Source organism: Camponotus floridanus, unplaced genomic scaffold, assembly GCF_003227725.1.
Source record: "Camponotus floridanus strain SB8 unplaced genomic scaffold, Cflo_v7.5 scaffold343, whole genome shotgun sequence".
Lineage (NCBI taxonomy): Eukaryota > Metazoa > Arthropoda > Insecta > Hymenoptera > Formicidae > Camponotus > Camponotus floridanus.
Genome location: NW_020229485.1, coordinates 1 through 12297, shown reverse-complemented (window position 1 = coordinate 12297; position 12297 = coordinate 1). Strand labels below are relative to the sequence as shown.

The 12297-nt window shown below is 33.4% G+C and overlaps 2 protein-coding genes across 2 annotated transcripts; both read right to left on the bottom strand.

The window, feature by feature from the left end:
• Nucleotides 1-2085: 2085 nt before the first annotated feature.
• LOC105247998 lies at nt 2086-4981 on the bottom strand. The gene is made up of 4 exons (XM_025410779.1): nt 4861-4981; nt 4543-4744; nt 3566-4474; nt 2086-3533 (listed from the first exon to the last, which is right to left on the bottom strand). Exons 2-4 carry the CDS (start codon nt 4712-4714, stop codon nt 2236-2238), a joined length of 2379 nt encoding a protein of 792 aa, XP_025266564.1. The 5' UTR covers nt 4715-4744; nt 4861-4981; the 3' UTR covers nt 2086-2235.
• A 323-nt stretch (nt 4982-5304) lies between these two features.
• On the bottom strand, nt 5305-7456 carry LOC112638672 (gastrulation defective protein 1 homolog). The gene is given in 2 exon segments (XM_025410778.1): nt 5305-7065; nt 7068-7456. Coding segments are annotated over 2 exon segments (1962 nt in total). The 5' UTR covers nt 7333-7456; the 3' UTR covers nt 5305-5368.
• Between the last annotated feature and the right edge of the window lie 4841 nt (nt 7457-12297).

Sequence of the window (12297 nt, the reverse complement as noted above, 5' to 3'; positions counted from 1 at the left end):
CTATCCCTTCCAATCTTAAATTTATTATCAGGAGCGAAATTTGTTTTTGAAAAAAGAAAAGTTATATGAAAGTTAGATGAAAGAAATAAATAAGGTTAATCTTTTCGCTTTTCAAATATGTATCTCTTTTAGTAGAGGATTCAGTAATAGAAAAATATAATTTTAAACAAATAATGAAATCTTTCCCAAAAGACATTCATTTCATTAATGGAGATCCTCAATTTATTGTCGAGGACAAGATTTATTTGATTTTTAGAAAGATAAGTTGTATATTAGATAAAAAAATCAAGAGAGGATTAATCTCTTCGTAGATATTATCTCTTTTAGCAGGATTCATTAATAGAAAAATATAATTTTAAACAAACATTATATGTGTGCAATATATATGTGAAAATGCTATCTCTTCGAGAAAAAGACATTGATTTGATTAATGGAGATTTTAAATTTACTATCGGGGACGAGATTTGTTATTTTATCGATACTGATCGAAATCATCCATGTTGCATCATCGCGTAATGCTGGAAATCCTGCGTATTCCCGAGGTCAGGAGGTCACGGTAATCCCGGGCTTTAACTGACAGTCACACATTGCACAAATTTGAATCTCTAGTCGCACGATTCTTGCGCGTCACAAATTGCGTGAGCGCAGCTACGTCAACGCGATTTCCACTTGTCGCAAATATTTGCAAAGTCGACGAAGCGCCACGATATCATTTTATTGACGCGACATTATCACCCACATAATTGGAATACTTGTAACACAAGCGAAACGCAACTATTATACAATATATTCGCATAGATTGTACTCGATACAAATTTTAAATTCTAAGTTTAATTATGTACGATAAACTTGCTTTTTTCCTGTAAATTTAAAATATAATTTCCAAATAAAGAGAAAGCTCTTAATCAAATTTATTTAGAACAGAGATCGGTTATCTGTACTTTTAAATATATCAAAGGAAATATGTTACTGGAATCAGATAAAATTGGCAAATCTTAAACGTATTGGATGCCAAAACTGTTTATTTTCATAACACGTTGATTCATATCTATATCACAATCGCTATTTCAGCAAGGCTGTAATAATTTGAACAATTTCAAATGCTTTTAAATATTCTAATAAATTATTCCAAACTAAAAAAAAAATTAATAACATTTTGATGTTTCAATGACTAACGCTATTCCATTTATACGCATGTTAAAATGACGTATGAATAATTTTTGTTGTGAACACCGAAGAAAAACAAGAATTGTTTGCTCACGCACGAAGAGATTATCGTAGCCAACGATTAGGATGATATTTATATCCCCGCAAAGATCACAATAGATGATCTATATATAACGCAGTCGTGACATACGCGCGTTAACCGGAATAAGTAAATAAACACGCGATATATACATATCGGATCGCTTAAAGTGGCTAAAATGGAAATACGAGTATCTCTCGAAGGCGTGGGAATAGTGCTTTTTGTACGTCACACGTGTCCGAAGGACGTATGCCAAATGGGGTGCCGACAGAGACAGAGAGCGAGAGCGCAAATATTGGCTACGCGCGATGTACAAGTAATTTCCGGCTGTTCATTGGCACATATACTTATTAATACTTAACGCATAAAACATATACACACAATCAAAATGAAACGTACAACATGAAAGATACAAATTCAAATAAAAGAGGATTATGTATTTATATAATATTCTGCAATATTATATAAACATTTGTAATCAATAATTATAATTTGAACGAATTATAATTGTAATTTAAACGGGCTACCTTTATTGTTGCTTGTATATTTTTTGATTTAAAAATATAAAAATAACAATATTATATTTCACGTTTATTTAATGATGTAGTTTATATGCAAAAAACTTGTACTAATTTTTAATATCTTTTACACAAATTTTTCTAATCTTAGAATATATAAAAACGAAAATCGATTGTCTGTTCTTTCGAATAAGAAATTTGGAAAGGAATATTTCTTTTTATTCTAGATCTTATTTTAAATTTCAAAAATATTATTACTTATCAAATATATTATTATTTATCTATTATTCTATTATTATCTAATATATTATTACTTAGCTATATACATGTTAACTTTTATAGACTGATTATATATAACAATCTTGATGTAATTATATATAACATATAGAACAATAGGAGCTTAAACAAAAAATATTTTACATAACATTCTATCTTATCATATTTTCGTATTTATCATATTGCGATAAATCGTTAGGTTTCTTCAAGCAAGGGAGTGTGCAATTTTTCTGGCTCAAAAGGAATATTTTGTTTATTGCCAGGCATTAACATAGGAATAACTTTAACGCGAAATTCGTATGGCATAAAATCTTGACAAAAATGATAAAAATCATTACGGGTACCGATGATATTTAAACGAGCCATTTCCTTCATCAGAGCTTCTAATTCCAATTTGTAATTCTGATACTTTTTACGACGTTCGATGATGGATACTATCTTGGCCAGCAGCAACACGAATTTCTCGGATCGCATTCTAGTCGACAATTGATATTTCGGCTCCATACGTTTCCACAAGAACTTATAGAAATGATCTGTAACCCAGTGTTTGGGTCGAGGAAGTCTTGGTGGTTTGTACACCTTTCCATTTACTAGGTATGCCTTATCAACAAACTTTGGAGATTTGTTTTTCTTAGTAGGTTGTTTACGCATATTACTAAGGAGTTTCACATTTGTCGCTTTTGATGCAGATTCTTTCTTCTCATCAGCTATTCTTATCCTGGCCAACTCGTGAGTTTTTAATTTGTCTACCTCCGCTTTAATCTTCTCAAAAGCCTCAACATTGACAACTTGCGATGTTAACAAGTTCCGAACGTGTGATGTAGATGCACCTTGTGCTGTAAAAAATTTATCTTGCCGTAGCAATTTATCACTTCTAGCTTTACGTGTTTCCATCTCATTAATATTCGTTCTATCAGTAGACATCACATTTGCATGTTCTTTTGAAATTTCAGATTTGTTTCTTATAGAGTTGCGGCTAAACGAAATTTGTTTCTTGTTTGGTGATGCTTCAGATTTGTCTTCACTTATTACGCTCCTCTGTGAACTAGATTTTGATACATTCACGTTACTTTCTGAGAATTTATTTTTCTTTTTTGGTTGCACATTAAGTTTTTCAGATACATTTCGCACATTATTTGATGATGATATTTTAAGAGATGTTTCAAAATCTTCATTTATATGACTCATTGATTGTGAATATCTTTCCATTACTACCTGTTCATGTCCTTTGCTATTTTCTGTTGTAATTTTATCTTGCTCAACAGAAATGTGATGATCTTCAGCTGACATAGCAATATTACTTTTTCTTGCATTAATACTGCCATCCTCCATAAGTATGTCCTTGAATGGATTATTCAGACTCTTTTTACGTAAAGGTGAAATTTTTGATTTTAACTTCAAATATGCAGGCTTTTTAGTGCGAAATTCATCATTGTCCAAAGATGAATTACTTGTATTTTGTTCATTGTTATCTTGGACTTGTGCTGACATATCTAATGAATGTTTTTAGTCGTTTTTCTTAAACTTCTACGAATAGGTGAACTTGAGAGCACATTTTCAAGTGTAACATCAGTTTTTTTCTTAAGTCTATTAGCACTCTTTTTTGAAGGACTTAATGATTTTGTTCTTAGAGATTTTGCATCATGAACATCAATCTCCTTGTTCTGATTATGTTCAAGCAAAGATGTATCTCTATTTTCAGCCAGAGCACTTTTAAAAGGATTTGTATCCGTATTATTTCGTTCCATAAGATGAGATTTAAATTTGAAACGTTTACGATTACTAACTTCAATATTACTATCATTACTAGTTTCAACAGTCTTATTAATATCAGATATAACATTATTTTCAAGCATTGCTGTTGAAATTGATGAATTTGAAGGGCCAGCTTCATTATTCTCAAATGATAATGTTTTTGACATTTGTATTGTTTTTATTCGATCAATATGATCTTTACTTGTATTAATATTTTGATCAATATGATCCTTATTTGTATTAACACTTTGATATATTGAATGATTGGATTTTTTTTCTAATGTAACTGATTTTTTCCTGACATCTGAATTATCATTTTCTCTTACTATATCTTGGAAGAGATTATGACTTTTTGTTTCTTCTCCACTTTTTCTCTTAAAAATACTTGACTTTAATTTTACAATACTTGGACTTAGACTTGAGCTTGAATCATGATTAATTTCCTCTAACTTCTTTTCCGAAACTTCTTTATCTGAATTGTTAGGCAAATTGGAATATTTTCTTTGTTTCATACGTAATTTTAATGGAACAGATACTTTAGCATTATTGAAAACATCCAAAAAGGCATTGCTATTGCTTTTTCTTCTTGATACTTTTAATTGAACTTTTTTCTTTTTTAAAATATGTTCTCTTTCTGATTCAGATGTTGACGTTTCCAAAACATTAGTTCTAGTCATTACTGTAAAATATATGTGCTATTAATACATTATAATATTCATATTGTAAAATTATTTTGTAAATTCATACCTGCACTTATGCTTTTAGGTCTTGATCTTGTTGAAGTATTGCTTTTACTATTAGGGGATTCCAAATATTTCCACCATTGTGATGGCGTGTGGTCAGATACTAATTCCGAATTTGGATTCAGTTGAGGTGTTTCATTTTTGGCATTATATATTAACGAATTTGGGGAAGACATTCTCGTTCAAATTCCGCCAATGTGTTTGCTCTGAATAAAAAGATATATTATACAGTTAAAATTTCATTAAAATCTCGTTTGCAAATTTAGTTCACAAAAAATAAAGTAAGTCGTAAAAAAAAAATAAAGGGAAAATATATTCATACCTTTCTTTATTTACTTATGAACCGCTAATGGACAGCCATTTTAGAATCCAAGATCTCAGCGCCCTCTTCTTCTTCTTTGAATTTTTATGGCCACTTCTGATCTAGAAGCCTCAGCGCCCTCAGATACCAAATGACCAAAACAAATTCTCTCTGCCATAGATATATAAGATTATAGAAAGATATCCTTTCTGAAAATAAAATCAATATCCTGCCCAATATCCATCCTAAAGTTTTTTACACAGGACAATAAGTGTAGTGATACATATATGTCAAAAAATTCTAATATAAAATATAAATAAAGAATATGTACAATTTGTAAAAAAAATTACCAAATATGTTAAAGAATATATCTAAGATATAACAGATTAAATAAAATAGATACGCAAAACACATAACTTTTATAACAAAATTAATATTCATTTAATTAATCCACAGATACTGCTGTACATAATTAAATTGTTGCATATTTATAATTACAAGTTGTACAACGTACATGATAAATACAAATTTATGTTTTTTGTTTTTTATTACTCGGTCCACTATCTTGATCATCAGACTGGAAAATCGTTTTTGGTTGCGTTTTCTTATATGCAGGTGCGATCCAATAAGGTTCCTCCTCAGCTATTTTTGCGTACTTCAGAATGGCCTCTCTGGGATCTTGATCATCCTCTATTCGTTTACTCAATCCGAGATTACGTATAACATAAGAGCTGAGTGTTCCTCCAGAAGATGCTACTCTGCCACCTTGTCCGGATGTAATTGGTAGATCAGGACGCCTCGATTTGACTGGATCCAGCCTATCTTTCTCCATCTGCTTGCGAACTGACTTTGGTCTATCCTGACGGAACAGAGGAAGTGCATGAGGTGTTATGATCTGTTGAGTGGACATTATCTCAATGTGTTTCTGCTTCATGTGTGTCTTGACAACACACAGTTTGGCTCCTCTCATGCTTTTCTTGGAATCATAATACACCTTGACAATACCATTACCACAACCAACAAACACTTGATTCAATTTTGGATGCCACAAGGTCTTGATTACATGTGAGTTTGTCACAGGGATTTCTCTGACTAGATCAAATGTCTTACTGTCATAAAACAGCAACCTGCCAGTTGTTTTTCCCTTGTTCAGAGATTCTCCAGTAACAATCATTGAATCATCTGGACTAAACATGCAATCTGTTGTGTCGTAACGTGAAAACAGTCCCTTTATTTCAAAGACTGGCGATTTAAATGCTCGTAAATCCCACAATTTCAATGTGTCGTCGCAACTTCTACTCGCTAGCATCTGTCCAAGGTACGAAAAGCTCAAGCTTGATATCTCATTACCTTGTGCATGGGCGCCTCTCAATATGAGAGATGGATTCACAAAATTCTTTCTGCGATCCCACATCTGAATCGAACCATCTATGCATCCGCATGCGACAGCTGCACCCTCTCGACTGTAAGCACAAGTGGTGGGTATTGTTTTTACACCATTCTGCGCTCTGCATTTTATCAGACTTTTATGCCCACGTGGCCTATATAGAATCCATATTCTACAAGTACTGTCTTGCGAACAGGTCAAATATTCCTCTTTAGTAAACGGATGCCAACAGCCGCTATTCAAACTAGCAGTGTGACCCTTTGTACGCGCCATGTCTGTAATATACTGATCCCCCTTCACAGTCTCACACTTTTCAAAGCCATCCCGGTCCAAAACTTTCGCCTGTGCCGATCCTGATATCACTAATATTACATCTCCAGTCGTGGAATATTGTAAACATTTGATAGGGTGATTCTCACAAGGCTGCAAGGTCCTGAAACTCTTCATGGATGTATCCATACCAGCGAAATCCCAGAAGCAGACATCGTAATCAACAGATCCAGATGCTAATCGAGCTCCGGATGGATCTGCAGCGATGGCGATGACCGCTTTGGTGCCATGATTCATTGAAACCTCGTGTGTACAAGGAATCTTGTCTCTTAGCGTTACTTCTTCCTCGGCATCGGACGATTCGTCATCATCGTCGCTCTCGTCCTTCCTCTTTTCTTTTTCTTTCTTTTCCTTTGTCGCATCTGAATCAACGGACAACGAAGACGGTAACGGTGGGCCGATGAAATCATCCTCATCATCGCTCTCTTCGTTGTCATTCTTCTCGGACTCTTCGGTACTTTTGTCGGGAGACTTATCCGCCGCAAGTGCAGCTGGTTTATTGCTGCTGATGTCTTGGTGATGTTCTCCAGCATTTCCTGAACGTCGAACGACTTGGCTTTCTTACCGAAGCCCGTGATGCCCATCAACTTCTGCATATTTTGAGTCTCCTCCTCATCCTCCGGCTTGATCTCCTCTATCTTTTTCACATTGTTCTCCTCACGTTTTTTGCCAAACGTGCCGAATCCGGAGTTCGAGACTTCGACAGATGCCTCGGTTGTCGGTTTTTCTAAGTTTCTGCTTATCTTGCCGAAGGTTATGGTCTTCTTCGAATTCATATTGCCGATTTAATTGTGACTTGATATTAAGTCAACAGAGTATCTACTTACTTGTATGACATGATGTATAACAATCAACATAAAATAAAAAATTCAACAACTTATATACAATTTTACTTATTGTTTTTGTTTCGTGCTTGTGAAAAATATTTTTCAAAGATGAAATAATCGAATATGAGAAATGTCAAACTCTCGAGAGAAAACAGAGAGAAAACCATTGTAGAAAACTTTATATTGTAGAAATCCCACAAAACTAGTGATATCCATGGCAGGAAGCAGAGAGAAACCTGAAGAGCGGCCACCTCGCTTTAACGGGTATATTGTCCTAATTGCGCTCCCTGACAAAGTGGACGTCAACTACATCATTACAGTCGATAATAATACATGGTTCGTGTCTGAGCTATGGTTCATGTCCAAGCTATGGAGTGACCCCAAAAGTGATACTCCCTCTATGGACATTCAAAACATGGACATGAACTACAAAGTCAAAGTCCATAAATGTTCTCAGAGGGTAATATATAATTGGCACAATTTCTGGTTTGTTCCGTGCTCTGTGCACGAAATGCCGGTAGCACCAGTGCTATATAACAATTAAATACTTATGTGTGTAAATTGATAATAAATAAAATTATTCAATCGCGACAGATACTGTAATATTCAAAGATGAAATAAATATTTTTCAAAATAAATTGGTAAATAATACGGCTCTATGTATTTATCAACATGATAATTAAGTAAAGAGCATTAGAGCCCACCAAACGCGGATGCAATGCGTAAATTATTTCGAACATTAATTGTTCACGAAATTTTTTTTTTTTTTTTTTAAATGCGTTATTAGGAGAACACGATTTGTAAAGAGGTCATCAACGCATTATCGACCTCCTCGCAAAATATATTCTCCTGATAATATAAAATAATGAAACGAATTTTCGAAAATTTTACGTGCGTTATTAGGAGAACAGATTTTAAAAAAGTATCAACGCATACGACCTCCTCAAAAATATCTATAAATAAAATAAAAACGAATTTTCGAAAATTTTCACGTTTGCGTTATTAGGAGAACATGATTTGTAAAGAGGTCATCAACGCATCATCGACCTCCTCGCAAAATATATTCTCCTGATAATATAAATTATAGAAACGAATTTTCGAAAAATTTTCACGCTTGCGTTATTAGGAGAACATGATTTGTAAAGAGGTCATTCAACGCATCATCGACCTCTTCGCAAAATATATTCTCCTTGATAATATAAATTATAAGAAACGAATTTTCGAAAAATTTTTAACGTTTGCGTTATTGGAGAACATTGTTTGTAAAGAGGTCATCAACGCATCATCGACCTCTCGCAAAATATATTCTCCTGATAATATAAATTATAAGAAACGAATTTTGAAAATTTCCGCTTGCGTTATTAGGAGAACATGATTTGTAAAGAGGTCATCAACGCATCATCGACCTCCTCGCAAAATATATTCTCCTGATAATATAAATTATAAGAAACGAATTTTCGAAAATTTTACGCTTGCGTTATTAGGAGAACATGATTTGTAAAGAGGTCATCAACGCATCATCGACTCCTCGCACAATATATTCTCCTGATAATATAAATTATAAGAAACGAATTTTCGAAAATTTTCAGTTCGCGTTGACGTTATTAGGCATAAACATGATTTGGTAAAGAGGTCATCAAACGCATCATCGACCTCCTCGCAACAATATATTCTCCTGATAATATAAATTATAAGAAACGAATTTTCGAAAATTTTCACGTTTGCGTTATTAGGAGAACATGATTTGTAAAGAGGTCATCAATGCATCATCGACCTCCTCGCACAATATATTCTCCTGATAATATAAATTATAAGAAACGAATTTTCGAAAATTTTCACGTTTGCGTTATTAGGAGAACATGATTTGTAAAGAGGTCATCAACGCATCATCGACCTCATCGCAAAATATATTCTCCTGATAATATAAATTATAAGAAACGAATTTTCGAAAATTTTCACGTTTGCGTTATTAGGAGAACATGATTTGTAAAGAGGTCATCAACGCATCATTGACCTCCTCGCACAATATATTCTCCTGATAATATAAATTATAAGAAACGAATTTTCGAAAATTTTCGCGCTTGCGTTATTAGCAGAACATGATTTGTAAAGAGGTCATCAACGCATCATCGACCTCCTCGCAAAATATATTCTCCTGATAATATAAAATATAAGAAACGAATTTTCGAAAATTTTCACGCTTGCGTTATTAGGAGAACATGATTTGTAAAGAGGTCATCAACGCATCATTCACCTCCTCGCACAATATATTCTCCTGATAATATAAATTATAAGAAACGAATTTTCGAAAATTTTCACGCTTGCGTTATTAGGAGAACATGATTTGTAAAGAGGTCATCAACGCATCATCGACCTCCTCGCAAAATATATTCTCCTGATAATATAAATTATAAGAAACAAATTTTGGAAAATTTTCGCGCTTGCGTTATTAGGAGAAAATGATTTGTAAAGAGGTCATCAACGCATCATCGACCTCCTCGCACAATATATTCTCCTGATAATATAAATTATAAGAAACGAATTTTCGAAAATTTTCGCGTTTGCGTTATTAGGAGAACATAATTTGTAAAGAGGTCATCATCGCATCATCGACGTCCTCGCACAATATATTCTCCTGATAATATAAATTATAAGAAACGAATTTTCGAAAATTTTCACGCTTGCGTTATTAGGAGAACATGATTTGTAAAGAGGTCATCAACGCATCATCGATCTCCTCGCAAAATATATTCTCCTGATAATATAAAATAATAAGAAACGAATTTTCGAAAATTTTCAAGTTTGCGTTATTAGGAGAACATGATTTGTAAAGAGGTCATCAACGCATCATCGACCTCCTCGCAAAATATATTCTCCTGATAATATAAATAATAAGAAACGAATTTTCGAACAATTTTCACGCTTGCGTTATTAGGAGAACATGATTTGTAAAGAGGTCATCAACGCATCATCGACCTCCTCGCAAATATATTCTCCTGATAATATAAATATAAGAAACGAATTTTCGAAAATTTTCACGCTTGCGTTATTAGGAGAACATGATTTGTAAAGAGGTCATCAACGCATCATCGACCTCCTCGCAAAATATATTCTCCTGATAATATAAATATAAGAAACGAATTTTCGAAAATTTTCACGCTTGCGTTATTAGGAGAACATGATTTGTAAAGAGGTCATCAACGCATCATCGACCTCCTCGCAAAATATATTCTCCTGATAATATAAAATAATAAGAAACGAATTTTCGAAAATTTTCACGCTTGCGTTATTAGGAGAACATGATTTGTAAAGAGGTCATCAACGCATCATCGACCTCCTCGCAAAATATATTCTCCTGATAATATAAATTATAAGAAACGAATTTTCGAAAATTTTCACGCTTGCGTTATTAGGAGAACATGATTTGTAAAGAGGTCATCAACGCATCATCGACCTCCTCGCAAAATATATTCTCCTGATAATATAAATTATAAGAAACGAATTTTCGAAAATTTTCGCGTTTGCGTTATTAGGAGAACATGATTTGTAAAGAGGTCATCAACGCATCATCGACCTCCTCGCAAATATATTCTCCTGATAATATAAATTATAAGAAACGAATTTTCGAAAATTTTCGCGTTGCGTTATTAGGAGAACATGATTTGTAAAGAGGTCATCAACGCATCATCGACCTCCTCGCAAAATATATTCTCCTGATAATATAAATTATAAGAAACGAATTTTCGAAAATTTTCACGCTTGCGTTATTAGGAGAACATGATTTGTAAAGAGGTCATCAACGCATCATCGACCTCCTCGCAAAATATATTCTCCTGATAATATAAAATTATAAGAAACGAATTTTCGAAAATTTTCGCTTGCGTTATTAGGAGAACATGATTTGTAAAGAGTCATCAACGCATCATCGACCTCCTCGCAAATATATTCTCCTGATAATATAAATTATAAGAAACGAATTTTCGAAAATTTTCGCGTTTGCGTTATTAGGAGAACATGATTTGTAAAGAGGTCATCAACGCATCATCGACCTCCTCGCAAAATATATTCTCCTGATAATATAAATAATAAGAAACGAATTTTCGAAAATTTTCACGCTTGCGTTATTAGGAGAACATGATTTGTAAAGAGGTCATCAACGCATCATCGACCTCCTCGCAAAATATATTCTCCTGATAATATAAATTATAAGAAACGAATTTTCGAAAATTTTCACGCTTGCGTTATTAGGAGAACATGATTTGTAAAGAGGTCATCAACGCATCATCGACCTCCTCGCAAAATATATTCTCCTGATAATATAAATTATAAGAAACGAATTTTCGAAAATTTTCACGCTTGCGTTATTAGGAGAACATGATTTGTAAAGAGGTCATCAACGCATCATCGACCTCCTCGCAAAATATATTCTCCTGATAATATAAATTATAAGAAACAAATTGGTTTGTGGGCTCTTAATGCTCTTTACTTAATTATCATGTTGTTAAATATTTTTCTATATTCGAGTGTCACCGTGTGAATGATGGCAAAGCTATGACATGTATAGCCGCTTGCTATACGTCGTCAAGGCCAAACATATGATATTAATTGATAATTCTCTGCCGAAATATTTTGCGTACTATATATACACGCGACATTTTAAATAGAAGTATATTTTATTTTAAATTAATTAATTATGAACGATTGATGTATCACGGAACAATCGCGATATATCGCAAACCACCATCATGTTTCGGAGAGCGACCCGCCCACCGCTTCGCCGCGATCGTAGTATCTATATTTAATTAATTAATCGAACGATTGCATTCCGATTCATCTTTTCGTTCGGTATATATAAGTATTTAATCAATTAATCGAACGATTACATTCGGCTTGCCATTTTACTCGCCGCGTTAC

What these genes read in the sequence shown, in the direction of transcription:
- LOC105247998 (XM_025410779.1), bottom strand. Translation starts at nt 4,714, where the DNA reads ATGTCTTCCCCAAATTCGTTAATATATAATGCCAAAAATGAAACACCT. An exon ending in ACCTAAAAGCATAAGTGCAG is followed by an intron (nt 4,475 to 4,542) that starts GTATGAATTTAC and finishes TATATTTTACAG; the next exon opens with TAATGACTAGAACTAATGTT. An exon ending in AAGTTCACCTATTCGTAGAA is followed by an intron (nt 3,534 to 3,565) that starts GTTTAAGAAAAA and finishes AACATTCATTAG; the next exon opens with ATATGTCAGCACAAGTCCAA.